At 46.1% G+C, this 25,468-nt stretch overlaps 1 protein-coding gene across 2 annotated transcripts; it reads left to right on the top strand.

Annotated features, from left to right (window-relative positions):
* The first annotated feature begins 19,768 nt into the window (after window positions 1–19,768).
* Window positions 19,769–23,837, top strand: LOC123149343 (30S ribosomal protein S6). 2 transcript variants are annotated; one of them, XM_044568985.1, is made up of 4 exons: window positions 19,769–20,003; window positions 20,738–20,800; window positions 20,952–21,196; window positions 23,252–23,837. In XM_044568985.1, exons 3-4 carry the CDS (start codon window positions 21,014–21,016, stop codon window positions 23,519–23,521), a joined length of 453 nt encoding a protein of 150 aa, XP_044424920.1. In that variant the 5' UTR covers window positions 19,769–20,003; window positions 20,738–20,800; window positions 20,952–21,013; the 3' UTR covers window positions 23,522–23,837. The 2 variants fall into 2 exon arrangements, with proteins under 2 accessions (XP_044424920.1, XP_044424921.1); XM_044568986.1 differs by having other exon boundaries at window positions 19,783–20,003; window positions 20,729–20,800.
* The last annotated feature ends 1,631 nt before the right edge of the window (window positions 23,838–25,468 follow it).

Below are 25,468 nucleotides of genomic sequence, written 5' to 3'. Positions count from 1 at the left end.
TAGGCATGGGCCTAGGAGGACTGTGGAGAGCGGTTTGGACTGAGAGAAGAGGGGAGAGAGACCCGGCGACTGTTTCCGGAGATCGAAAACGTCCGACGTTAGACCGGCTATAATGCCGCTATAGTTTAACGGTTGGGCTATCAAACGAACTCTGAATGCGATGAAAACTTGGAAGGCGGCCTACCTACAACATAACAAGACCACACGCCAACTCTCATCCCATTCTGAGAACATTTTCCGGCCACTTCTAAATAATATTTCGGACATGCCGCGGGCGCGTGCAAGTGTGTCTGGGCTTAGAACGGACAACGGGGAGTACTGGGATACCCCAGACGGATGCAAGTTTTGAAAACATGATGATGCAATGCATATGCTGACATGATGAAATGCAACACGCAAGCAAAAGACATGGCAACGACGGCGAATAACTGGAAGACACCTGGCACATCGGTCTCGGGGCGTCACACTACGTCAAGAAAGCAACCAGGAGGGCATGAGCTAGGGGTCGTGCCTACCCCCCCCCCTCCCAGGCACGCCCTCCACCCTCGTGGGGCCCATGTTGCTCCGCCGACGTACTTCTTCCTCCTATATAAACCTACGTACCCCCCAAACTACCAGATACGGAGCCAAAACCCTAATTCCACCGCCGTAACTTTCTGTATCCATGAGATCCCATCTTGGGGCCTGTTCCGGAGCTCCGCCGGAGGGGGGCATCGATCACGGAGGGCTTCTTCATCAACACCATAGCCCCTCCGATGAAGTGTGAGTAGTTTACCTCAGACCTACGGGTCCATAGTTAGTAGCTAGATGGCTTCTTCTCTCTTTTTGGATCTCAATACAATGTTCTCCCCCTCTCTTGTGGAGATCTGTTTGGTGTAATCTTCTTTTTGTGGTGTGTTTGTTGAGACCGATGAATTATGGGTTTATGATCAAGTCTATCTATGAATAATATTTGAATCTTCTCTGAATTCTTTTATGTATGATTGGTTATCTTTGGAAGTCTCTTCGAATTATCAGTTTGGTTTGGCCTACTAGATTGATCTTTCTTGCAATGGGAGAAGTGCTTAGCTTTGGGTTGAATCTTGCGGTGTCCTTTCCCGGTGACAGTAAGGTCAGCAAGGCACGTATTGTGTTGTTGCCATCGAGGATAACAAGATGGGGTTTTCTTCATATTGCATGAGTTTATCCCTCTACATCATGTCATCTTGCTTAAGGCGTTACTCTGTTCTTTTGAACTTAATACTCTAGATGCATGCTGGATAGCGGTCGATGTGTGGAGTAATAGTAGTATATGCAGGCAGGAGTCGGTCTACTTGTCTCGGACGTGATGCCTATATACATGATCATACCTAGATATTCTCATAACTATGCTCAATTCTGTCAATTGCTCAACAGTAATTTGTTTACTCACCGTAATACTTATGCTCTCGAGAGAAGCAACTAGTGAAACCTATGGCCCCCGGGTCTATTTTTCATCATATTAATCTTCCGTCAATAAGCTATTTCCTTTTCCTTTTATTTTGCTTTCTTTACTTTGCATCTTTATCATAAAAATACCAAAAATATTCTCTTATCATATCTATCATATCTCACTTTCGTAAGTGGCCGTGATGGGATTGGCAACCCCTTTATTGCATTGGTTGCAAGGATTTTATTTGTTTGTGTAGGTGCGAGGGACTCGTACGTGGCCTCCTACTGGATTGATACCTTGGTTCTCAAAAATTGAGGGAAATACTTACGCTACTTTGCTGCATCACCCTTTCCTCTTCAAGGGAAAACCAACGCAGTGCTTAAGAGGTAGCAGGTCTCGGTATTGAGAACTTAGAAATTAAAAATAAATGCCTTATGAGCAAATGGCTCTACAGGTTAGAGATAGAGCCAGAGGGTATGTGGTCATAGATTCTGCGCAATAAATATTTACATTCGAAAACACTCGCCCAGGTTACCATGAGACCGACCGATTCACCATTCTGGAAAGGACTTATGAGAACGAAGGACTTGTTCTTCCGTAAGGTCAAATTCTTGGTTGGCAATGGGATGTCAACAATATTTTGGGAGGATACGTGGTTAGGAGAGACGCCCCTGGCCGTCCAATATCCCACCCTTTATAACATTGTGCAACGTAAGCAGGATTACGTAGGCATAGTTTTCCAAACAACTCCGTTGAATATTCAGTTCAAACGTGCGTTAGTTGGTGAGAGATGGACTGCCTGGATGCATTTCGTTCGTAGACTGATAGAGGTTCAACTCTCCGACCAGCCGAATTCACACAATGGAAATTAACCAAAAAATGGGATTTTTAAGGTGAAATCATTCTATACGGATTGTATTAATTCTGGCCCAATCTCAAGATCGTTGCATATTTGGAGTGTTAAGGTTCCTTTGCGTATTAAAATCTTTATGTGGTTCATCCACAAGTGAGTGATACTCACCAAGGACAACTTAATCAAGAGGAGATGGGTAGGTAGTTCACGGTGTTGTTTTTGTGATCATGATGAAACAATACAACACTTATTCCTTAAATGCCCACTTGCCAAGTTGCTTTGGAGAACGATTCATATAGCCTTCAACATTAATCCTCCAGTCGATATTGCGTCGTTGTTTGGGACGTGGTTAGCTGGGGTTGAACAGATTACTGCGGCTCGTATTCGGATTGGAATATGTGGGCTATTGTGGGCTATATGGAACTGTAGGAATGATATGATTTTTAACAGACAACACACTTTAACTTTCTTGCAGGTCATCTTCAGAGCTATAGCTTGGATCCGCACGTGGTCCTTACTCACTCCTATGGACTCCAGGGAGCCTTTGGTTACTGGGTGCAACCAGTGGGAGATGGTAGCATGGGCTATATTCAACCGGTTCAGATAGTGGTCGCATAACAGGATAGGAGTCTAGGGAGATTATCCTTCATATTATCGTATTGGTTGTGATTGTCAGCATGTACTTTTCTTTTTTCATTTGATTTGCTCCGCTTGCGAGCTATAATACTTTTATGACTATTTTGATACTTCATGGATCTTTAATAAGATGACTGCATGCATCGTTATAATGCAGAGGCCGAGGGCATGCCTCCATTTCCAAAAAAAAGACAGGCGTTTCTTCGCATATCACTTTGCGTTATTTTTGCCGCCCTAACCAGCCGCCGCATCTTTGTGCACACCTCCATTCCTTGTTGGTGGTGTATTGGTGGCTTGACCCTCGTCCGGGGACATTTGGGCCAACTTCTTATCCATTTGGGCTAACTTCTTATGCATTCCACAGTTCCTTAAGCTCATTAATACAACACAACACAAATTTTATGTCAAGTGGCAACATTTCTTGGCACCTTAATGAGAAGAGTCCAAAATATTATCTCGTTAAGATAAACAAGCTTAACAAATTGATCCTTAATGAGCACAAGCTTAGCGAGCCAAGACTTTGCTAGAACTAGCCACACAGACTAACCTAGCACTAGAACTAACTACACCTAGCACCGGTAATTACTCCTATAAAGGATGGTGGAGTACCCACTTCCATGGGTGCCTCGTGGCCGAACAGTGCCTCTGAGCCATCCATTGTTTGGTGGCGTGCCGCGAGGGCCACTCAAGAGCGCTCAGGTCCATCTAATTTGCCCGAACGACTTGGACCCAGGAAACCCGGCTGGCGGGTCCATGATGGCGGACCGACGGCTGGCGATTGCTGCAGTCGGCGTCCCTCCATGACGGGTGGACAAAGGCCGTGTGATCGCTACAATCAGGCGAAGAAAGCCTCCCAACCCAGCTCAAGGGTCAATGACAAGTGGACCGATGGCGTGCACGGGGCCAATGCCATTGCCCGGCCTTGGTCGCCCCACACCTAGGCTCAGCAGAGTGTCGCCGCCCCCATCACCATGGCCCCTGAGCTCCACGAATGTCATCGTCGTTAACCATCACTCGCCTGGACCCGGCAAGAATCGAGTCGTCGTCCCCTTCTGCACCTTGGATTCAAGATCCTCCACTCCAATTCGAGCCCAGATCCCGCAAGAACAGGGACGGTGTTGGAAATATGCCCTAGAGGCAATAATAAAATGGTTATTATTATATGTCTTTGTTCATGATAATTGTCTATTGTTCATGCTATAATTGTGTTATCCGGAAATCATAATAAATGTGTGAATACATAGACCACAACACGTCCCTAGTGAGCCTCTAGTTGACTAGCTCGTTGATCAAAAGATAGTCATGGTTTCCTAACTATGGACATTCGATGTCATTGATAACAGGATCACATCATTAGGAGAATGATGTGATGGACAAGACCCAATCCTAAGCATAGCTCAAAGATCGTGTAGTTCGTTTGCTATAGCTTTTCCGAATGTCAAGTATCATTTCCTTAGACCATGAGATTGTGCAACTCCCGGATACCGTAGGAGTGCTTTGGGTGTGCCAAACATCACAACGTAACTGGGTGACTATAAAGGTACACTACGGGTATCTCCGAAAGTGTCTGTTGGGTTGGCACGAATCGAGACTGGGATTTGTCACTCCGTATGACGGAGAGGTATCTTTGGGCCCACTTGGTAATGCATCATCATAATGAGCTCAATGTGGCCAAGTGGTTGATCACGGGATCATGCATTACGGTATGAGTAAAGTGACTTGCCGGTAACGAGATTGAACGAGGTATTGGGATACCGACGATCGAGTCTCGGGCAAGTAACGTACTGATTGACAAGGGAATTGTATACAGGATTGATCGAATCCTAGACATCGTGGTTCATCCGATGAGATCATCGAGGAGCATGTGGGAGCCAACATGGGTATCTAGATCCCTCTGTTGGTTATTGACCGGAGAGTCGTCTCGGTCATGTCTGCGTGTCTCCCGAACCCGTAGGGTCTACACACTTAAGGTTCGGTGACGCTAGGGTTGTTGAGATATTAGTATACGGTAACCCGAAAGTTGTTCGGAGTCCCGGATGAGATCCCGTATGTCACGAGGAGTTCCTGAATGGTCCGGAGGTGAAGATTTATATATAGGAAGTCAAGTTTCGGCCATCGGGAAGGTTTTCGGGGTAATCGGTATTGTACCGGGACCACCGGAAGGGTTCCGGGGGTCCACCGGGTGGGGCCACCTATCCCGGAGGGCCCCATGGGCTTAAGTGGGAGGGGAACCAGACCCAGAGGGCTGGTGCGCCCCCCCCATGGGCCTCCCCTGCGCCTAGGGTTGGAAACCCTAGGGGTGGGGGCGCCCCACTTGGCTTGGGGGGCACTCCACCCCCCTTGGCCGCCGCCCCCCTTGGAGATGGCATCTCCTAGGGTCGGCGCCCCCCCTAAGGGTCCTATAAATAGTGGGGGGGGGGGGGAGGGCAGCTGCACCCTAACCCCTGGCGCCTCCCTCTCCCTCCCGTGACACCTCTCCTTCTCCAAGTGCTCGGCGAAGCCCTGCCGAGATCGCCGTAGTTTCCACCACCACGCCGTCGTGCTGCTGGATCTCCATCAACCTCTCCTTCCCCCTTGCTGGATCAAGTTGGAGGAGACGTCTTCCCAACCGTACGTGTGTTGAACGCGGAGGTGTCGTCTGTTTGGCGCTAGGTCATCGGTGATTTGGATCACGACGAGTACGACTCCATCATCCCCGTTCTCTTGAACGCTTCCGCGCGTGATCTACAAGGGTATGTAGATGCACTCCCCTCTCCCTCGTTGCTAGATGACTCCATAGATTGATCTTGGTGATGCGTAGAAAATTTTAAAATTCTGCTACGTTCCCTAACAATGGCATCATGAGCTAGGTCTATGCGTAGTTTCTATGCACGAGTAGAACACAAAGCAGTTGTGGGCGTGGATATTGTCAATTTGCGTGTCGTTACTAGTCTTATCTTGATTTGGCAGCAAATGATGGAGATCATGGTGTCATGCCGGTGACAACGATGATCATGAAGCCACGAAGATGGAGATCAAAAGGAGCAAATGATATTGGCCATATCATGTCACTATTTGATTGCATGTGATGTTTATCATGTTTTGCATCTTATTTGCTTAGAACAACGGTAGCTTAAATAAGATGATCCCTCGTAATAATTTCAAGAAAGTGTTCCCCCTAACTGTGCACCGTTGCGAAGGTTCGTTGTTTCGAAGCACCACGTGATGATCGGGTGTGATAGATTCGAACGTTTGAATACAACGGGTGTAAGCCAGATTTACACACGCAATACACTTAGGTTGACTTGACGAGCCTAGCATGTACAGACATGGCCTCGGAACACGGAAGACCGAAAGGTCGAGCATGAGTCGTATAGAAGATACTATCAACATGAAGATGTTCACCGATGTTGACTAGTCCGTCTCACGTGATGATCGGACACGGCCTAGTTGACTCGGATCATGTTTCACTTAGATGACTAGAGGGATGTCTATCTGAGTGGGAGTTCATTGAATAATTTGATTAGATGAACTTAATTATCATGAACTTAGTCTAAAATCTTTACACTATGTCTTGTAGATCAAATGGCCCACGCTAATGTTGCCCTCAACTTCAACGCGTTCCTAGAGAAAACCAAGCTGAAAGATGATGGCAGCAACTATACGGACTGGGTCCGGAACCTGAGGATCATCCTCATAGCTGCCAAGAAATATTATGTCCTAGAAGCACCGCTAGGTGACGCACCCATCCCAGAGAACCAAGACTTTATGAACGCTTGGCAGTCACGTGCTGATGATTACTCCCTCGTTCAGTGCAGCATGCTTTACAGCTTAGAACCGGCGCTCCAAAAGCGTTTTGAGAGACACGGAGCATATGAGATGTTCGAAGAGCTGAAAATGGTTTTCCAAGCACATGCCCGGGTCGAGAGATATGAAGTCTCCGACAAGTTCTTCAGTTCTAAGATGGAGGAAAATAGTTCTGTCAGTGAGCACATACTCAAAATGTCTGGGTTGCATAACCGCTTGACTCAGCTAGGAGTTCATCTCCCGGATGACGCGGTCATTGATAGAATCCTTCAGTCGCTTCCACCGAGCTACAAGAGCTTTGTGATGAACTTCAATATGCAGGGGATGGAAAAGACCATTCCTGAGGTATATTCAATGCTGAAATCAGCGGAGGTGGAAATCAAAAAGGAACATCAAGTGTTGATGGTGAATAAAACCACTAAGTTCAAGAAAGGCAAGGGTAAAAAGAACTTCAAGAAGGACGGCAAGGGAGTTGCCGCGCCCGGTAAGCAAGCTGCTGGGAAGAAGTCAAAGAATGGACCCAAGCCTGAGACTGAGTGTTTTTATTGCAAGGGAAGTGGTCACTAGAAGCGGAACTGCCCCAAATACTTAGCGGAAAAGAAGGCCGGCAACACTAAAGGTATATGTGATATACATGTAATTGATGTGTACCTTACCAGTACTCATAGTAGCTCCTGGGTATTTGATACCGGTGCGGTTGCTCACATTTGCAACTCAAAGCAGGAGCTGCGGAATAAGCGGAGACTGGCGAAGGACGAGGTGACGATGCGCGTCGGGAATGGTTCCAAGGTCGATGTGATCGCCGTCGGCACACTGCCTCTACATTTACCTACGGGATTAGTTTTAAACCTTAATAATTGTTATTTAGTGCCAGCTTTGAGCATGAACATTGTATCAGGATCTCGTTTAATTCGAGATGGCTACTCATTTAAATCCGAGAATAATGGTTGTTCTATTTATATGAGAGATATGTTTTATGGTCATGCTCCGCTGGTGAATGGTTTATTCTTAATGAATCTCGAGCGTAATATTACACATATTCATAGTGTGAATACCAAAAGATGTAAGGTTGATAATGATAGTCCCACATACTTGTGGCACTGCCGCCTTGGTCACATAGGTGTCAAACGCATGAAGAAGCTCCATGCAGATGGACTTTTGGAGTCTCTTGATTACGAATCATTTGACACGTGCGAACCATGCCTCATGGGTAAAATGACCAAGACTCCGTTCTCAGGAACAATGGAGCGAGCAACCAACTTATTGGAAATCATACATACTAATGTGTGCAGTCCAATGAGTGTTGAGGCTCGCGGTGGCTATCGTTATGTTCTCACCCTCACTGATGACTTGAGTAGATATGGTTATGTCTACTTAATGAAACACAAGTCTGAGACCTTTGAAAAGTTCAAGGAATTTCAGAGTGAGGTCGAGAATCAACGTGACAGGAAAATCAAGTTCTTGCGATCAGATCGTGGGGGAGAATACTTGAGTCACGAATTTGGCACACACTTAAGGAAATGTGGAATAGTTTCACAACTCACGCCGCCTGGAACACCTCAGCGTAATGGTGTGTCCAAACGTCGTAATCGCACTCTATTGGATATGGTGCGATCTATGATGTCTCTTACCGATTTACCGTTGTCATTCTGGGGTTATGCTTTAGAGACTGCTGCATTCACTTTAAATAGGGCTCCGTCAAAATCCGTTGAGAGCACACCGTATGAATTATGGTTTGGGAAGAAACCTAAGCTGTCGTTTCTAAAAGTTTGGGGATGCGATGCTTATGTCAAGAAACTTCAACTTGAAAAGCTCGAACCCAAGTCAGAAAATGCGTCTTCATAGGATACCCTAAAGAAACTATTCGGTATACCTTCTACCTCAGATCCGAAGGCAAGATCTTTGTTGCCAAGAATGGATCCTTTCTAGAGAAAGAGTTTCTCTCGAAAGAAATGAGTGGGAGGAAAGTAGAACTCGATGAAGTATTACCTCTTGAACCGGTAAGTGGCGCAGCTCAAAAAAATGTTCCAGAGGTGCCTGCACCGACTAGAGAGGAAGTTAATGATGATGATCATGAAACTTCAGATCAAGTTGCTACAGAACTTCGTAGGTCCACAAGGACACGTTCCGCACCAGAGTGGTACAGCAACCCTGTCCTGGAAATCATGTTGTTAGACAACGGTGAACCTTCGAACTATGAAGAAGCAATGGTGGGCCCAGATTCCGACAAATGGCTGGAAGCCATGAAATCCGAGATAGGATCCATGTATGAAAACGAAGTATGGACTTTGACTGACTTTCCCGATGATCAGTGGGCCATAGAAAATAAATGGATCTTTAAGAAGAAGACAGACGCGGATGGTAATGTAACCATCTATAAAGCTCAGCTTGTCGCTAAGGGTTATCGACAAGTTCAAGGGGTTGACTACGATGAGACTTTCTCACCCGTAGCGAAGCTGAAGTCCGTCCGAATCATGTTAGCAATTGCCGCATTCTATGATTATGAGATATGGCAAATGGACGTCAAAACGGCATTCCTTAATGGTTTCCTTAAGGAAGAATTGTATATGATGCAACCGGAAGGTTTTGTCGATCCTAAGAATGCTGACAAGGTGTGCAGGCTCCAACGCTCGATTTATGGGCTGGTGCAAGCGTCTCGGAGTTGGAACATTCGTTTTGATGAGATGATCAAAGCGTTTGGGTTTATGCAGACTTATGGAGAAGCCTGCATTTACAAGAAAGTGAGTGGGAGCTCTGTAGCATTTCTCATATTGTATGTGGATGACATACTGTTGATGGGAAATGATATAGAATTCTTGGAAAGCATAAAGGCCTATTTGAACAAGTGTTTTTCAATGAAGGATCTTGGAGAAGCTGCTTACATATTAGGCATCAAGATCTATAGAGATAGATCGAGACGCCTCATTGGTCTTTCACAGAGTACGTACCTTGACAAGATATTGAAGAAGTTCAATATGGATCAGTCAAAGAAAGGGTTCTTGCCTGTATTGCAAGGTACGAGATTGAGCACGGCTCAATGCCCGACCACGGCAGAAGATAGAGAAAAGATGAGTGTCGTCCCCTATGCCTCGGCCATAGGGTCTATCATGTATGCTATGTTGTGTACCAGATCTGATGTAAACCTTGCCGTAAGGTACCAAAGTAATCCCGTCATGGAACACTGGACAGCGGTCAAGAATATCCTGAAGTACCTGAAGAGGACTAAGGATATGTTTCTCATTTATGGAGGTGACGAAGAGCTCGTCATAAAGGGTTACATCGATGCTAACTTCGACACAGATCTGGATGACTCTAAGTCACAAACCGGATACGTGTATATTTTGAATGGTGGGGCAGTAAGCTGGTGCAGTTGCAAGCAAAGCGTTGTGGCGGGATCTACATGTGAAGCGGAGTACATGGCAGCCTCGGAGGCAGCACAAGAGGCAATCTGGGTGAAGGAGTTCATTACCGACCTAGGAGTCATACCCAATGCGTCGAGCCTGATGACTCTCTTCTGTGACAACACTGGAGCTATTGCCCTTGCCAAGGAGCCCAGGTTTCACAGGAAGACCAGGCATATCAAGCGTCGCTTCAACTCCATTCGTGAAAGTGTTCAAAATGGAGACATGGATATTTGTAAAGTACATACGGACCTGAATGTGGCAGATCCTTGACTAAACCTCTCCCTAGAGCAAAACATGATCAACACCAGAACTGCATGGGTGTTCGATTCATCACAATGTAACTAGACTATTGACTCTAGTGCAAGTGGGAGACTGTTGGAAATATGCCCAAGAGGCAATAATAAAATGGTTATTATTATATTTCTTTGTTCATGATAATTGTCTATTGTTCATGCTATAATTGTGTTATCCGGAAATCATAATACATGTGTGAATACATAGACCACAACACGTCCCTAGTGAGCATCTAGTTGACTAGCTCATTGATCAAAAGATAGTCATGGTTTCCTGACTATGGACATTGGATGTCATTGATAACGGGATCACATCATTAGGAGAATGATGTGATGGACAAGACCCAATCCTAAGCATAGCTCAAAGATCGTGTAGTTCGTTTGCTATAGCTTTTCCAAATGTCAAGTATCATTTCCTTAGACCATGAGATTGTGCAACTCCCGGATACCGTAGGAGTGCTTTGGGTGTGCCAAACGTCACAACGTAACTGGGTGACTATAAAGGTACACTACGGGTATCTCCGAAAGTGTCTGTTGGGTTGGCACGAATCGAGATTGGGATTTGTCACTCCGTATGACGGAGAGGTATCTCTGGGCCCACTCGGTAATGCATCATCATAATGAGCTCAATGTGACCAAGTGGTTGATCACGGGATCATGCATTACGGTACGAGTAAAGTGACTTGCCGGTAACGAGATTGAACGAGGTATTGGGATACCAACGATCGAGTCTCGGGCAAGTAACGTACCGATTGACAAAGGGAATTGTATACGGGATTGATCGAATCCTCGACATCGTGGTTCATCCGATGAGATCATCGAGGAGCATGTGGGAGCCAACATGGGTATCCAAATCCCGCTGTTGGTTATTGACCGGAGAGTCGTCTCGGTCATGTCTGCGTGTCTCCCGAACCCATAGGGTCTACACACTTAAGGTTCGGTGACGCTAGGGTTGTTGAGATATTAGTATATGGTAACCCGAAAGTTGTTTGGAGTCCCGGATGAGATCCCGGACGTCACGAGGAGTTCCGGAATGGTCCGGAGGTGAAGATTTATATATAGGAAGTCAAGTTTCGTCCATCGGGAAGGTTTTCGGGGTAATCGGTATTGTACCGGGACCACCGGAAGGGTCCCGGGGGTCCACCGGGTGGGGTCACCTATCCTGATGGGCCCCATGGGCTGAAATGGGAGGGGAACCAGCCCCAAATGGGCTGGTGCGCTCCCCCCCCCCCATGGGCCTCCCCGCGCCTAGGGTTGGAAACCCTAGGGGTGGGGGCGCCCCACTTGGCTTGGGGGGCACTCCACCCCCCTTGGCCGCCGCCCCCCCTTGGAGATGGCATCTCCTAGGGCCGGCGCCCCCCTAGGGGTCCTATAAATAGTGGGGGGAGGGAGGGCAGCCGCACCCTAACCCCTGGCGCCTCCCTCTCCCTCCCGTGACACCTCTCCTTCTCGCAGGTCTCGGCGAAGCCCTGCCGAGATCGTCGTAGTTTCCACCACCACGCCGTCGTGCTGCTGGATCTCCATCAACCTCTCCTTCCCCCTTGCTGGATCAAGTTGGAGGAGACGTCTTCCCAACCATACGTGTGTTGAACGCGGAGGTGACGTCCGTTCGGCGCTAGGTCATCGGTGATTTGGATCATGACGAGTACGACTCCATCAACCCCGTTCTCTTGAACACTTCCGCGCGCGATCTACAAGGGTATGTAGATGCACTCCCCTCTCCCTCGTTGCTAGATGACTCCATAGATTGATCTTGGTGATGCGTAGAAAATTTTAAAATTCTGCTACGTTCCCCAACAGACGGGCGGCAGCCCCTGCCACGACCTCTGTGCCCACTCCTTGTCATCTGCAACCTCCGGCGATGCAGTCATCCTGGAGCGCGCTCACGGCGTCCTCGGCGCGTGGTGGAAGGCCGCCCCTCCTTAAGCCCATCTCCCGCAAGGGACGGAAGCGTCCAAACCGCAGGAAGGAGGAGCAGGAGCGCGCCGCCGCATTCTGCGCCAAGAGCCGCGCTCCCACTCTTGTCACGCATTGCACGCCTCGAGCGCCTCCTGCCCAATCCTCCTCACCTCTCTCAGTCGCCCCACGCAGCAGTCGCGTGCAATGGTACGCACTGCTCAGCTTCCAGCACCACTGCCTCAGGGTCAAGAACCGGCAGAAGGTGCGGCTACCAGCGCAAGATGAGGCGCACGGCTATGGAGTCCCCTGCTTCCGTGGCAAGGCAGAGTAGTTATGGCCCTCCGAAGAACACGCGGAGGCGGATGGCTCCAGCGCCGGCGCCACCAGGAGCAGAGACCGTAGAGTCCAAGTGCGCGGCAGAGAGGGCGGAGAGGACGAGGAAGGGGTCGGTGCGGGAGCATGGGAAGGATGGTGGTGCATGCGGCTGTGGGGACTTTTCCTCGGCCGGCAGCGGGACGGGCGGCGGCGGGGTGGTGGACTTGATTTGGTGCGGTACATTGGTGGATGACAAACCAGTTTTTTTCTTTCAATGATAGGTGGACCCCACAGGGTCACACATGATGATAACATTACCAATTATCGCCATTATATGTGAGATGTTAAGTGGTGCCATGTCAGCTTGACTGGCGGCCCCCATCTGTCATAAACATGCTCAGCCGAGGCAAATCCGCCGATCAGTGTTATTTGCAAAAAGATTTCGGTAGACATGGCGCTTTCTGCAACAAAAATGTAACATAGTGTTTTCTGCAAACCTAGCCTTCAAAATGATTGTTTTATGTAATTTACTCCTGTGTTTTATTATCGGTTTGCATCACCCAAATCCAATGTCTCCATATGTTTGTCGCCGCATCAAGCTTATCCACGAACCCTCCATCTAGATCTGGAGTTGTAGGTGGTTATGGAGTGGTGAGGCGGTGGATAGATTTTTTTAGATAGCTTGCCAGACATGGCTTTTAGTTGAATCGTCATTTTATATGTATATATTGTCAATTTGCCATTTTTAGTGGACTTCAATTTTTATACAATTGTGATCATGTTATATTGTCTCTACCTGTAAAATTTAGCATACATTATATTTATATAACTTCACCAAAATATTTCAGAAGCCCGTGGCAACGTAGGGGCATTCTACTAGTTTTAGTAAGGAGCGGGTGGGAGATGATGGTCGGATGTTTGAGTTTGAAACACTGATTTGCCGTGATATGCTTGTGTGCCTTCTCCTTCCATTTACAGCGTTGGTTGGTGCAACAATCAATCAAAGATTACAATGGATCACTCAGTATCAAATTTACAGATTGAGATAGATACGTATCCTATCAAATCGTATCACAAAGATATAGCAGCAACACGGTGATGCTGGACTGTATATCACAAGGGCGATGCTGGGCGCCGGTGCGCCGGCCGAATATTTTTGGCCGGTCGTACCCTAGCCGTCAGATCGGCCCGTCAGCCATTGGATCTTTATCCAACCAGATCATCTTCTTCCTCTCGCGAGCGCGTACAAGAAAAGGAACCCCATCTCGCCGGTCGCGTGCGTTCTCCCTTATCGCCGCCCCCTCGCCTGCCCCCCTCGTCTCTCGTGCCACCCTCGCCGGACGTCTTCGCCGGCCGCCCTGGTCGCTGGTCCCAGCCCTCGGTGACCGTCCTCATGACCGGCTTCACCCATGCAACAGCCCACCCCTGCGGTTGTAGCTTCCGTGGCAACCGTTGTAGCTCCGGTAGCGACGACCAGAGCTCATCGGCGTGCTCAGCGGTGTGCTTGTTGGGGCTCATCCCCCGCTCACAACAAAAAAATCAAACGCCGGGGAAGATGCGCAGTGCTGCAACCGACGATGGAAAAAGCTACAATCGTTGACGAAAAACGCTTCAACTGGCTATGAAAAAAGTTTCAACTCGTACGATGGAAAACTATGAACGACCAAAAAAGTTACAATCAGTGAGAAAAAAGCTTCATCCGACGATGAAAAAAGCTTCAACTGTGGAGCCGTAAGTCATGGACGACAAACGAAAAGCTGCAACCGGCGGTTACAAAAGCTACAACCGGCATTGAAAAAAGCTTCAAACTTATTGTCTTAGTTGCGAACCCCGCGATGACAATGACACCGTTTCGATGCAACCATAGTTGGTTTTTCTACAACCGGCATTGGAATTTGCTACAACCATTTTCACAGCTACTTTGCTGTTGCTCCACCGAGCTCCCACTCCCGTCCATGGCCATCATCGCTGCGGTGCCGTTCTGGAAGGAAGAAGGTTCAACGGTTTGCGTTGCAGCTCCGCGTGTGGTCGGTTCAGCTCGGACGTGGTTGGGTCTGACAAGGCAGGCAAAGCTCCGGTGGCACGAATCCGAGCAGATCCGGACGAGGGCGGCCGGATCGGCTGATTCCCATGGCCGCGACGTCCTAGGAGGCCTGCAGGCGGCAATGGCAACAATGGGGGCCTAAGAACAAAGCAGAGAAGGAGAGAGAGATGAGCGACAAAAGGAAGAAAAAAGGAACTGTGACCGAGTAGCGCTTGCGCGGACGCGTGACCGGCCGAGCGTTCGGCCGGCGCACCGTTCGCAAACGTTTACCATATCACAATATGTAGACGTGGTCAAAAGTTGTGTTAACTCAAGATAAGAGCTGCAATTAATAATATCACTCATGTGCACTTAACAATAGATAATAGAGAAAAGTATGTTTTAGTCCCTCAAATTTCCCAAAAGTATAGACTTGGTCCCTCAATATTTTTTGGTAGACATTTGGTCCTTCAAGTCTCAAACCCGAATAAGTTTCGTCCAAAATCAGATTTTTACCACGTTGACTTAGTTTGACCGATGAACAAATCATAGGCATTTTTCATTGGCAGCAACACAAGAAAAAGGATGTTGTGCAACAAAACAAAATAGATGATGTGGAGCCTCAAGTACAAGTGAACAAGTATGAAAACAACAAAGGAGCAAATTTGGAGGTTCAAGAGAGCAATGGCATGATCAGTTCCATTAGCCATCTCATGATGGCTCCACCTTGTGATGATGATTATCTGTTCTAGCATGCTAGTTCGTTAGATAGTATTTTGGATTGCCCCTCTACTATAGAAAAACTGTTGAATGTACTCCTAATTATTAGGTTTGAACTAGTAAGTGTGCACGTGCAACACAGGTACTATTATCATGTGAAACAAATTATCATTCGTCTTAGAAAAAAATCAATAAAATGAATAATTTTTGAATAATTTACTAACATAAGAGAGTTAATAGAATGTTTGAAAATATTGTAATACAAAAAAGGTTACTGGTGAAGATATTTGTCATCAATTATGAGTAAACCCATTATGTTCGAGAGATTTAAAAAAATAATTCTATCCCGATTCTCTAGGCCAGACGTGGTCGACTTTTTTTTTTTGAAAAACACGTGGTCGACTTGCCGCCGCTATATGAGCTATCACCGCTAATCTCCACATATATGTACGCATATTATGGTAGACTTGCCGCCGCTATATGATTCACTGCTAAGATTGTATTAGACTTAACTTTATTTGGTTGAGCATGCACATGATTTACTGTTGTTTCAGTATTCAGATTGTGCATATTAGCTTGTTTTCTTTGATTCTGTTTACGTGTGAACCAGTAGGAACCTTGGAACCAGCAACATGGGCACGCACTGCGCAAACAGGCAGCTCCGTTCAGTGCAATGATGGTCAAAGTATAAGAAGCAATGTGACACCTCCAGTTTGCAAAAGTTTGTAACCTCCCAAGTTAGCAATGTACATCAAGCACAAAGATGAAGAAATTATAAAGGGAAAGAAAAGAGAAATACACCAAGCTGGATCCATGTGACCAGTGTAGCAGTGTCATCATGGATTAGCAAGTCGTATGAAAACCTCTCTGATTACGATTATCAAGTGCTACGCGAGCGCCTAAGCTCAGGTGCTCCAGTGCAAGGTTAGTCATCGATATGAGATCCAAGGGTCAAAACACACACAAGTGAATAGTGCCATTTTGGCTTTTGTCTCTCCGTGACACTATTCACGTTGATTTTGTCTCTTTTTTTTTTGTTTCTTCTTGTGTGTTTCAAATTTGGATTTGAAATCTTTACAATTGGTAGATACCACTATTCAAAATATCGGTGATTCATCGATTTATCGCTACTCGGTGGGTGACCGATAAGATTATGCCATATCTCGCCATTTATCATTGGGCCGATTTATTGCTCTGACAAGTGATTTATCGGGAATCTACCGATAAGTCGGGCATATTTCTAGCACTGTGTGTGCAAGAACTATGTTTATTTGCTTTTTGTGTACCTTGTTATGTAATATGTGTTGTTGTCCTATATTGTTTGTCATTGTACAAAGATTCAAAGGCAAGGAATCATGGTAATACTTCAGTCCCATATTGTTTTTGTGTTGAATATATCATATTTTAATGCTGGGAACCAAAGATTTGTAAAAAAATAGACGATTAATAGTCAACCAATAAAATTGATTAATCTTTGGATTTTCCTATTAATCTCTAATCCCCAGCCGAACGAGACGCTAACGATAAGTGATATCCTCAACATTGCATGTCTTGTGAACACTCACAATTTTTTTTGGAAAATTCTTGAAACATTTAAATGTGTTTTTTGATGAATGCTAGCATGTAATGTGTGGTAGCACCTGATCTCTGATTAGAGTAGGTGGTTAACGCCCAGTTTAATGAAATGTCCCCAAAGTGGCAAAGCTAGGAGATAGTAAATTTGTAGTGGAAAAATAGACACAGAAACAATAGTTAGAGATGCATGCTTCAGTTCATAATTGTTTGAAGAAACCAAAAAAACTACCACATTAAGAAATACCAACTACAAATTAACCTAAATTATAAGTGCCACACGTGTGGCACGAAGCACTCTGGCCCTGGCGTTTTTTACAACTAAAATTGCCATCTGAAAATAAAAAACAAACCCAAAAAAACTACAACATGCCATCTAAAAAGAAAGTTGCCATGCTTAACAACTAAAGTTGCCATCCTCGCGTCACTATATTAGAAGTGATATGTGACATGAAAACTACATAGGCTGACCCATGTCTGCATACACCTCTATCCAGTGGCGAATCTAGCACGAAACTGAAGGGTAGGCTCAAAACATCAAGTTTCTAAGTCTGATTAGCAGATGCATTGCAATTTACATGTTAAACACCTGAGTAAAATTGTCAAGTAGTATGCTTAGCTGAAATAGGATATTTGGAGGGTAGGCTTAAGCCTATTGAGGCCCACCTAGTGGAATCGCCACTGCCTCTATCACACTTCGTGTGATCCCACATCCCATACCTCAGTATGTTTCTGACATTATCTATTCCAATGTTTATTGATTTTCCATTTAATCTGTTGTTAGGAGAACCATCTGCTTTTGACGTTGCATATGCATATAGTCAGTCTAGCTACAGTTATGATCTTAAAACAGTCAGTTGACCCCAAATAACAATCCAATGCATGAATCGACTCTGAAATCCGAATCCATTTTGTTAAGCTTGCAGGCTACACCTATGAAAGTTTAAGCAAAAAAAGATAAAATATAAAATATTAGTGGTGAATATGAATAGTAAAGACACTTGATGAATTGTCATCTATTTGTTTGCGTAGAGACCAATAGAAAAACATTGAGCACCATACTTGCTTAAACTGAATACGAAGAGTCCAGAACATCAATTTGGGACTGCCAAGTGAGTACGGCAATTTAGCTAGGGAAAAAGATGCATCAGGAAGTCAAAGATAGTGTAATGAGACAAAAATATTAGCCAAAATGGGGCTTCAAAGCCATGGAGTTTACCGCGGCCGCGAGTATTCACCAATAATACAACAACAAACAACACCTACATTACGATGTCATTGTAGTAAAAAAATTGCACTCTTAAGCACAGAACATACAACAACATAATTAAACCTAAGAAGCATGATGTCTACATAACTTACTCTCACCATGTTCACTAAAACTACCATAATACTACCACTATGCCCATAGAAAAACCTTGGTTAACTCTTGCCAAGAACACTAACCAGGACAATATGTACTCAGATTATTTTTATTCATTACTGCATCATGTGAATCTTCTATTCTTGGCATGAAGAAAGCTATTGTCTTAAAGGACACTACATTCTGGTGTTGTGCAGTTCAGTCAAAAATGAAAAGTGTTGCGTTTCAGCTCTGTATTGCAAACATACTATTCAAGGGCATCCTAGAATACTCATGGGGGCCAAAGGAGGTTGTTGCACCCCCCCCCCCCCCACACACACACACACAAACTCTAGGAAAACTCTCGCGTGTACCTCTAATTATTAGGCGTGAGTATTCGTGACCTAATTGTACAAGTGAAATGGCCAAATTTCTAAACTTGAATCATTGTTTCAGTAATAGCACTTTGTTCTTAAATTGTACAAGAGCTTCTGAATTTCAATCATAAGTGGCTCGTTGTCTGTTAAGAAAAGTGTTTTACACAAGAGTTGCTTCTCTGCAATTTTTCGATTCATTATTTGTCTAAATTGTACTAGCTTATCTCTGCTCATGTTTATGCAATGGAAGTACACATGAAAGATCCTGCTGAAAAACTACTAATGTTTGTTGACTGACAGAAAAACTACTGCTTATCTCAGTACTAAAACTGTTGTTGTTTGTTAATTGGAAAACTACTGCTTATCACAGTAGTAAAACTGACTGAAAAACTGTTGCGTATCTCAGTAGTAAAATTCTATTGTTTGTTAACTGACTGAAAAACTGATGTTGTTCGAACCTATTGTGTAGGTTATACTCCCCTCCCTTCGTTCCTAAATATAAGTCTTTTTAAAGATTCTAATATGAACTACATACGGAGTAAAATGAGTAAACTACACTGTAAAGTACTACATCCGTTTCTAAATATTTGTCTTTTTAGATATTTCAAATGGACTACCACATACGGATGCATATAGACATATTTTAGAGTGTAGATTCACTCATTTTTCTTTGTATGTAGTCACTTGTTGAAATCTTTAAAAAGACAAATATTTAGAAACGAAGGGAGTATATCTACATACATTCATATGTAGTCTATATTGAAATATCTAAAAAAGACTTATAATTAGGAACGGAGGGAGTGTATCTCAGCAGTAAAAGAGCTTCCTCGCTGTTTTCTGTTAACTGGAAAACTGTTTGTTAACTAATTGAAAAATACTAATCACTTGCATTATACGGATACAATGCTGCAATTTGTAAAAAAAAAAATGATGTTCGCATTGGTAACTGACTGGAAAAATGCTACTCCTTGCGATTCATATTACTTGTCGCAGCTTTAGTACGTACGGAGTACATCTTAAAACGGATCAGAGGGAAGGATTTGCATTTTTTTAGTGACTGGAAACAGGCTGAAAAACTGAACTTTGTTTCGGTTGTACTGGGCTGGATGCCTGGTTCGTCAAGTGTGGGATGGATGGATGATGTCCGTTGGATGGCGCGTTTGAATGCCTGATGATCTCTGCCCTTAAGCGAGCCTCCCTTCCCCAAGAGTCCTTCCCGAGCGCGACAGGTATAGGGTTCCCCGCCGCCGCCGCCGCCGCCGCCGCCACTGCCGGCCGAAGCCTCCGCTGCCCCGCCGCCGGTACAGGAGCCCAGCAGCGGCCCCCTCCATCCGACCAGCAGCGCCTCCCTCCCTGGAGCAGCACGCAGCAGGTAGCCACCACTCCTTCGTCCTTCCTCTTCCCTCCTCCCTCATCCCCCCCTCCCTCCTTCCACCCTCCTCAATCTTTTTCCCTTCCTGATTTTTGTATTGGATGGGTACTTGCTGTAGATCTGATATTGTGAGGATATATATAACGATGATTATTTTTTGATGAGTGCTTGCTTGATTTTTGGAGTGCAGCATGTTTAGAGGATTTTGCTTGATAGGCGTTTGTGATATGCTTGTAGGGCCAAATGTTTACAAGTTGTAGCTTGATTTTTTTTAGACGAGGATATGCTTTGGTTTAAACATGTTAGCAGTGAAACCTGCAGAAATGATTGACGATATATGAAAAGGAAAAAGATTAAGTTGTATTATCTGCACCTGAAACCAAAGCTTAGCAGTAACGAGAGAGCAGAAGCTTTGTCTTAGTTATACTTGCCGAAATCGGTGCACACATTAGTACTAGTGGTATTGTTGTCATGATAGACATCCCAAATCTTGTTTATGATTGGGAATGTAGTGGTACTGTTATGCTGTGTTGTTCATTTTAACAGTCAGACCTAAAATATTACCGTTTGATTGTTTCTCCTTTTGCGTGTTAGCTGACTGATTTTCAGGTTCTGCCATTCGTGTTATGCCATGATAGATGTACAACTAACTAGTGATTTGATTTGATGCTTTATATTCATTTTACACTTGCTAAAATCTAATTCTACCCCTTTTGAACTTGGAGTTGGAACAGGGCATCAACATTGTCAGTGGGAGGGGCTTGGGCTGCTTCGGCATCCACAGTAGAGCAAACAAGGTAATCAGCTGTTCTGATCCTAGCTTCTATACTTTTTTGTGAATTAAAAATATTAAAATGAATCCCCATATTGGCGCTTTTCAAAAATTCCAAATTTACATATCCGTATCGGCCTCATACTGATACACGTATCCATATCGGTGCATTTTAGAGAACCAGTGAGCGCGAGGTACAGGCTCGCCGAGGGAGAGGCAAAGAGGAGTTGCGGGGAAGATGCCGCTGTATGACTGCATGCTGATGGTGAAACCGATGGTGACCAAGGAGGCCATAGCGGAGCTTGTGGCGCGGGTGGCGGGTCGCGCCTACCAGCGCAACGGCGTTGTCACCGAGCTCAAATCCTTTGGCAAAGTGCACCTAGGCTACGGCATCAGGAAGCTTGACGGCCGCCACTTCCAGGTCTGCCCCGGTTTGCCACTCTTTATTTGTGCTCCTTGATCAAAGCCTTGTATTCCCCGTGCGATGTGCCTCGTGACAGCGCGGAGAGGTGCCGATCTGATTCACTTCGCTAGACTGATGCGTATACGAAGAAATGTTTAAGTTGGTATGAGCGTTTAGGCCTTTTACCGTTTTGGGTCTTGGTGATGGGTGGTGCCTTTGACATGCTCGATGAAATGCCCAAGTAGGTTTGGCCGTTGGCTGTTAGAATGTTAGTGGGTATTGGCCTCGGTGTGGTTGATAGAGTGCTTTAGTGAATAATTTGTTTAGGATCAGATCATTCTATTGATCGCAGTTAGTGTTTTAAATCAGAACTCAGGATTGCACTGGTCGCGTGGCTCGCACTGTGATCTGCTTGCTTTGAATACTGAATAGAAGGGTATAGCGGTTCGATCTTTCACATTCTGGGGTTTGGAAGTATTCTTGGGGAAAATGGCCAGTCAGTAAGTGATTCATGTGAGTCATGAAGTGGTAGCATTGCCCTTCTGCTCACCCCTTTTTACGATCCTTTTGGCTGCCACACGTTGGCCACCAACCACAGTTCCGGCAAGCTCACCAATCAGGCTTGCTTACATATCACTGCCGCCATAAGCTCCAGCTTAGCTGACACCTCTGCTTCTCCCACCTCCACTGGCGCACATGGTTCAGTGGTGTTAATTTCTTTGGCAGTTCAAATGGCCAACACACAGGCACGTCCCGGACCCCTCGAATCACTGGAAGCGATGTCGCCTCTTCAAGTTTATTCTCGGCAAGTTCAAGCTTATCACAGTGATGGTTATGAGTCTGTCCATGACCACATTCTTTGTACTCAAGACGGTTTCAGCACCTTGTTTTACTCCATATCCTTGGAGATCCTCGATATTATCGTGCAGCTGAATGACACTGCTTGCTTCTTCTGGAAGCGCTCAAGGGCTTTATTCAGTGACAATAGTACTTCTGCTATCTATATCGAGAACAAGTTTCACTCTTCCCATTGCTTGAACACACCTGTCATTATAACAATCTTTGCACCATGGTCAGCCTGTCTGAGACATGATGCTCAGTCAGAACATGTCGTGAGGCCTCAGCCCCTGAAATTCTTGACCTCGATAAAGGCTGCTTTGTCAATCTTCGGGTTGAGACCCTGTAACACTTTCAGCACAAGCATCTTAGTGGAGAAGGGCTGATCACTGTCACAAAGACTATTGGGAGTGTAGCAAAACAATATATTGTTAATGTTCTTGAACAGAACTTTGGAGGCATTATGCCTTCTCGGATTCCTTTCTGTACAGGCTTCTGAGGGATCATTATTGAGGTTATATTTTTTTTTCCTTTGATGTGCAGGCTATCCTTTCTCACTTATATACCATGTTTTTTTGTTACTGTATCTTTTCATGCAATCTCACTTTTCGTAATTGAATCTGACCTTGAGTCATTACCTTCTCATGCGAGATTAGTTCGCGAGTTACTGAATAATTAACAGTGGTTGGTCGATTGGTATGTGCTTTAACTTTGACAAACTGTGAACACACCATTTCCAGTATATCTTGTATTACACATCCTCGTCTTTTGAAGTTTGTAGTTCAGGCTTTGTTTTGAAATAACTTCTCAACTTCGACCATACAGTGACTGCTATGTCAGTCTGACTAAGGATTGCAGTGATGCAGTCTGGGTGTAAACATTTTTTTCCGCAACTATTTGATAAAACCTTCAACCAAACAGTTTGAAAATGTAATGCAGCACCCTGAGAATGTCAGCCCCCAACTCTCCGATAAACCTTGGACCAAATAGTGAGAAAAGTAAATTACAGCACCCATAGAAAAATGGCCAAAGCATCTGGGAGGCACATGGAATGCATCTCAGTGCATTTGAGAATTGTTCTGATATACACCTGATTAAGTAGTGTTAAATTCCAGTTGTTGTTCGTTGTCATTTTTCCTTGCCTCTAGCATTGCAGCATAAAGTCTAAACAGATAAATTGCATTGTGTGTTGTCTCCTGGTTTGCTGATGTGCTGAAGCTGCCGTTGTGCTTTCAGGGTCAACTTATACAAATGACCATGATGGTTCCACCTTCCTTTACTAAGGAACTGCACTATCTAAACAAGGAGGACCGGCTGCTTCGCTGGTTGGTAGTGAAGCACAGGGATGCGGTGTATGGTCTGGAGTTCATCAACGAGGATGATGGGAGGTATGAGATGGACAGCTTCGGCCGTAACACTGCTAGTACTCAAGATGATGATGATGTTGATGAATATGATGACGACGACGACGACGATGATGACGAGTACCAGGCCGAGGAAGAGTAGATTGGTGGGTGTCTCAAGATATCTGCACTTCCAGATGTGCTCCCTTGCAAGCAGTATGTGTTGTCTTCCCATATTGTTGGCTGGAAAGTAAGTAGGGCAAGAAGTAGAAGAATTGAACCTGGCTGTTTTTGAAAAGAAGCTGGCGCAACTGAAAGCTGATTTTGCATGTTTTTCCCCATGCATGTAAGCTTCCAATAAGGAACCAACCCATGATCTTATTGGTGCATTTACATCACTAGGTTTATGATGTGGTGCTTATTTGCTTTGTCAGAATCTATTGTGAAAGAGATTTGCAAAACATGGAAAATGTCGCATACTCCTTCGTACAACAGCACTGGGCTGGTTGCAGTTTTTCATCAATATAGTATGTACAGAGTGTTAAACTCCCAAAATCACACAAAGGTACAGAACTGCTCCCTCTGTAACTTAATATAAGACATTTTTTTGACATTTTTTTTCGCGAAAACGCAAAGCTTGCGTATCTTTCATTGATAGGGAGAAGAGTTTACAGTACAAGAGCAGGTAAGGATGGAAAAACTAGGCCTGGGCGTACGCGGGGAACGGCGTCTGGACCTAGCCTGAGCATGGAGAGACTAGGGGATGCTCAGCCCCAAGGAAAATTGGCCTTGCCTATGGTATGATGAGTGCTAAACCCTTGGCTCCAGCCCTGGCCCATGAGCGAGCCTCGTCCTGGATGTCATGTAGCAGCTTGGATGTAGATGGCGCGGCGCCGTCGAAGACGCAAGAGTTGCGATGTTTCCAGATGGACCAGGCGACCAGCAGGATAAGCGAAGAGAGTCCTTTCCGGTGCGCCAGCGGCGTGGCCAGAGTCGTAGAGTGCCACCACTCGAGGAAGAGGTTGGAGGGCGCGGGCGCGAGAGCTGATGGATAGCACCAGCTAAAGCAGTCGTGCCACACCTGTCGCGAGAATGCGCATCCCACAAGCAAATGCTCCATGGACTCGCCGGCCTGGTCGCAGAGGAGACACGAGGCGTGATGTGGCAGCCCGCGTCGCGCCAGACGGGCAGCGGTCCAGCATCGATCTTGAAGCGCCAGCCAGGCGAAGAATTTGATTCGGAGCGGTGCCCAGCAGCGCCAAGTAAGCTCCCAGTGTGGCGCGCGAATTGAACCAGCGAAGAGAGCGGAGTAGCAGGAGGCCGCAAAGTAGGAACCATTCGTCGTCCATCGCCATCGGAGGTGGTCTGGCTGGTCCGTGAAGTTGATGGCGATGTGATTAACGCGGCGCCAGAGAACGACGTACTCGGCCATGGCAAGAGGGGTTAAGGCACCCTGGATGTCCTGAATCCATGCGTGCTGGTGCAGCCCCTCGACTAGGCTGCGGGTCCTGCGGCGTCGGCGGGGCACGAGCGAGGCGACGGCCGGCGCAAGCTCCAAGATTGAATGCCCGGTCTAGCCAATAGTCAGTCCAGAAGCGGCAAGATCTCCCATCGCCAATGCTCCAGAAGGTGGAGGCCCGAAAAATCGCACGGGCTTCCGCGTCGTCCGGCAGCTGTAGATGCGTCCAAGGGCATGTGGAGTCGGTGCGCTGCAGCCACAGCCACCGTGTGCGAAGCGCCAGCCCGAACCGGCGCAAGTCCATGATCCCGAGGCCGCCATACTCGAGCGGGCGGCAGACCCGCTGCCAATTGACCAAACAGTGGCCGCCATTGGCGTCGTGCCGGCCATGCCAAAGGAACTCTCGGATTATGCGATTTAAACGCCGGAGGACGGGTTGGCAGATCACCATGGCCATGAGGAGGTGGATCGGCATCGCGGAGAGCACATGCCTGACAAGGGCGAGACGTTCGCCCCGAGAGAGCATGGAGGCGCGCCAGGCGCCGGGAGCGAGAGGCGCATGTTGAGCCTGGAGTTGTTTTTGTCCGCGGCGGCCGCAATCATGTTGAAGTCGCCGCCAAGGACCCAAGGGCCGGCGCAAAGCTCGCGGAC

The sequence above is a fragment of the Triticum aestivum genome, chromosome 7A (genome assembly GCF_018294505.1).
Source record: "Triticum aestivum cultivar Chinese Spring chromosome 7A, IWGSC CS RefSeq v2.1, whole genome shotgun sequence".
In the NCBI taxonomy this organism is placed as follows: domain Eukaryota; kingdom Viridiplantae; phylum Streptophyta; class Magnoliopsida; order Poales; family Poaceae; genus Triticum; species Triticum aestivum.
Note: the sequence above shows the minus strand (reverse complement) of the source record. Positions and strands in the feature narration are given on the sequence as shown.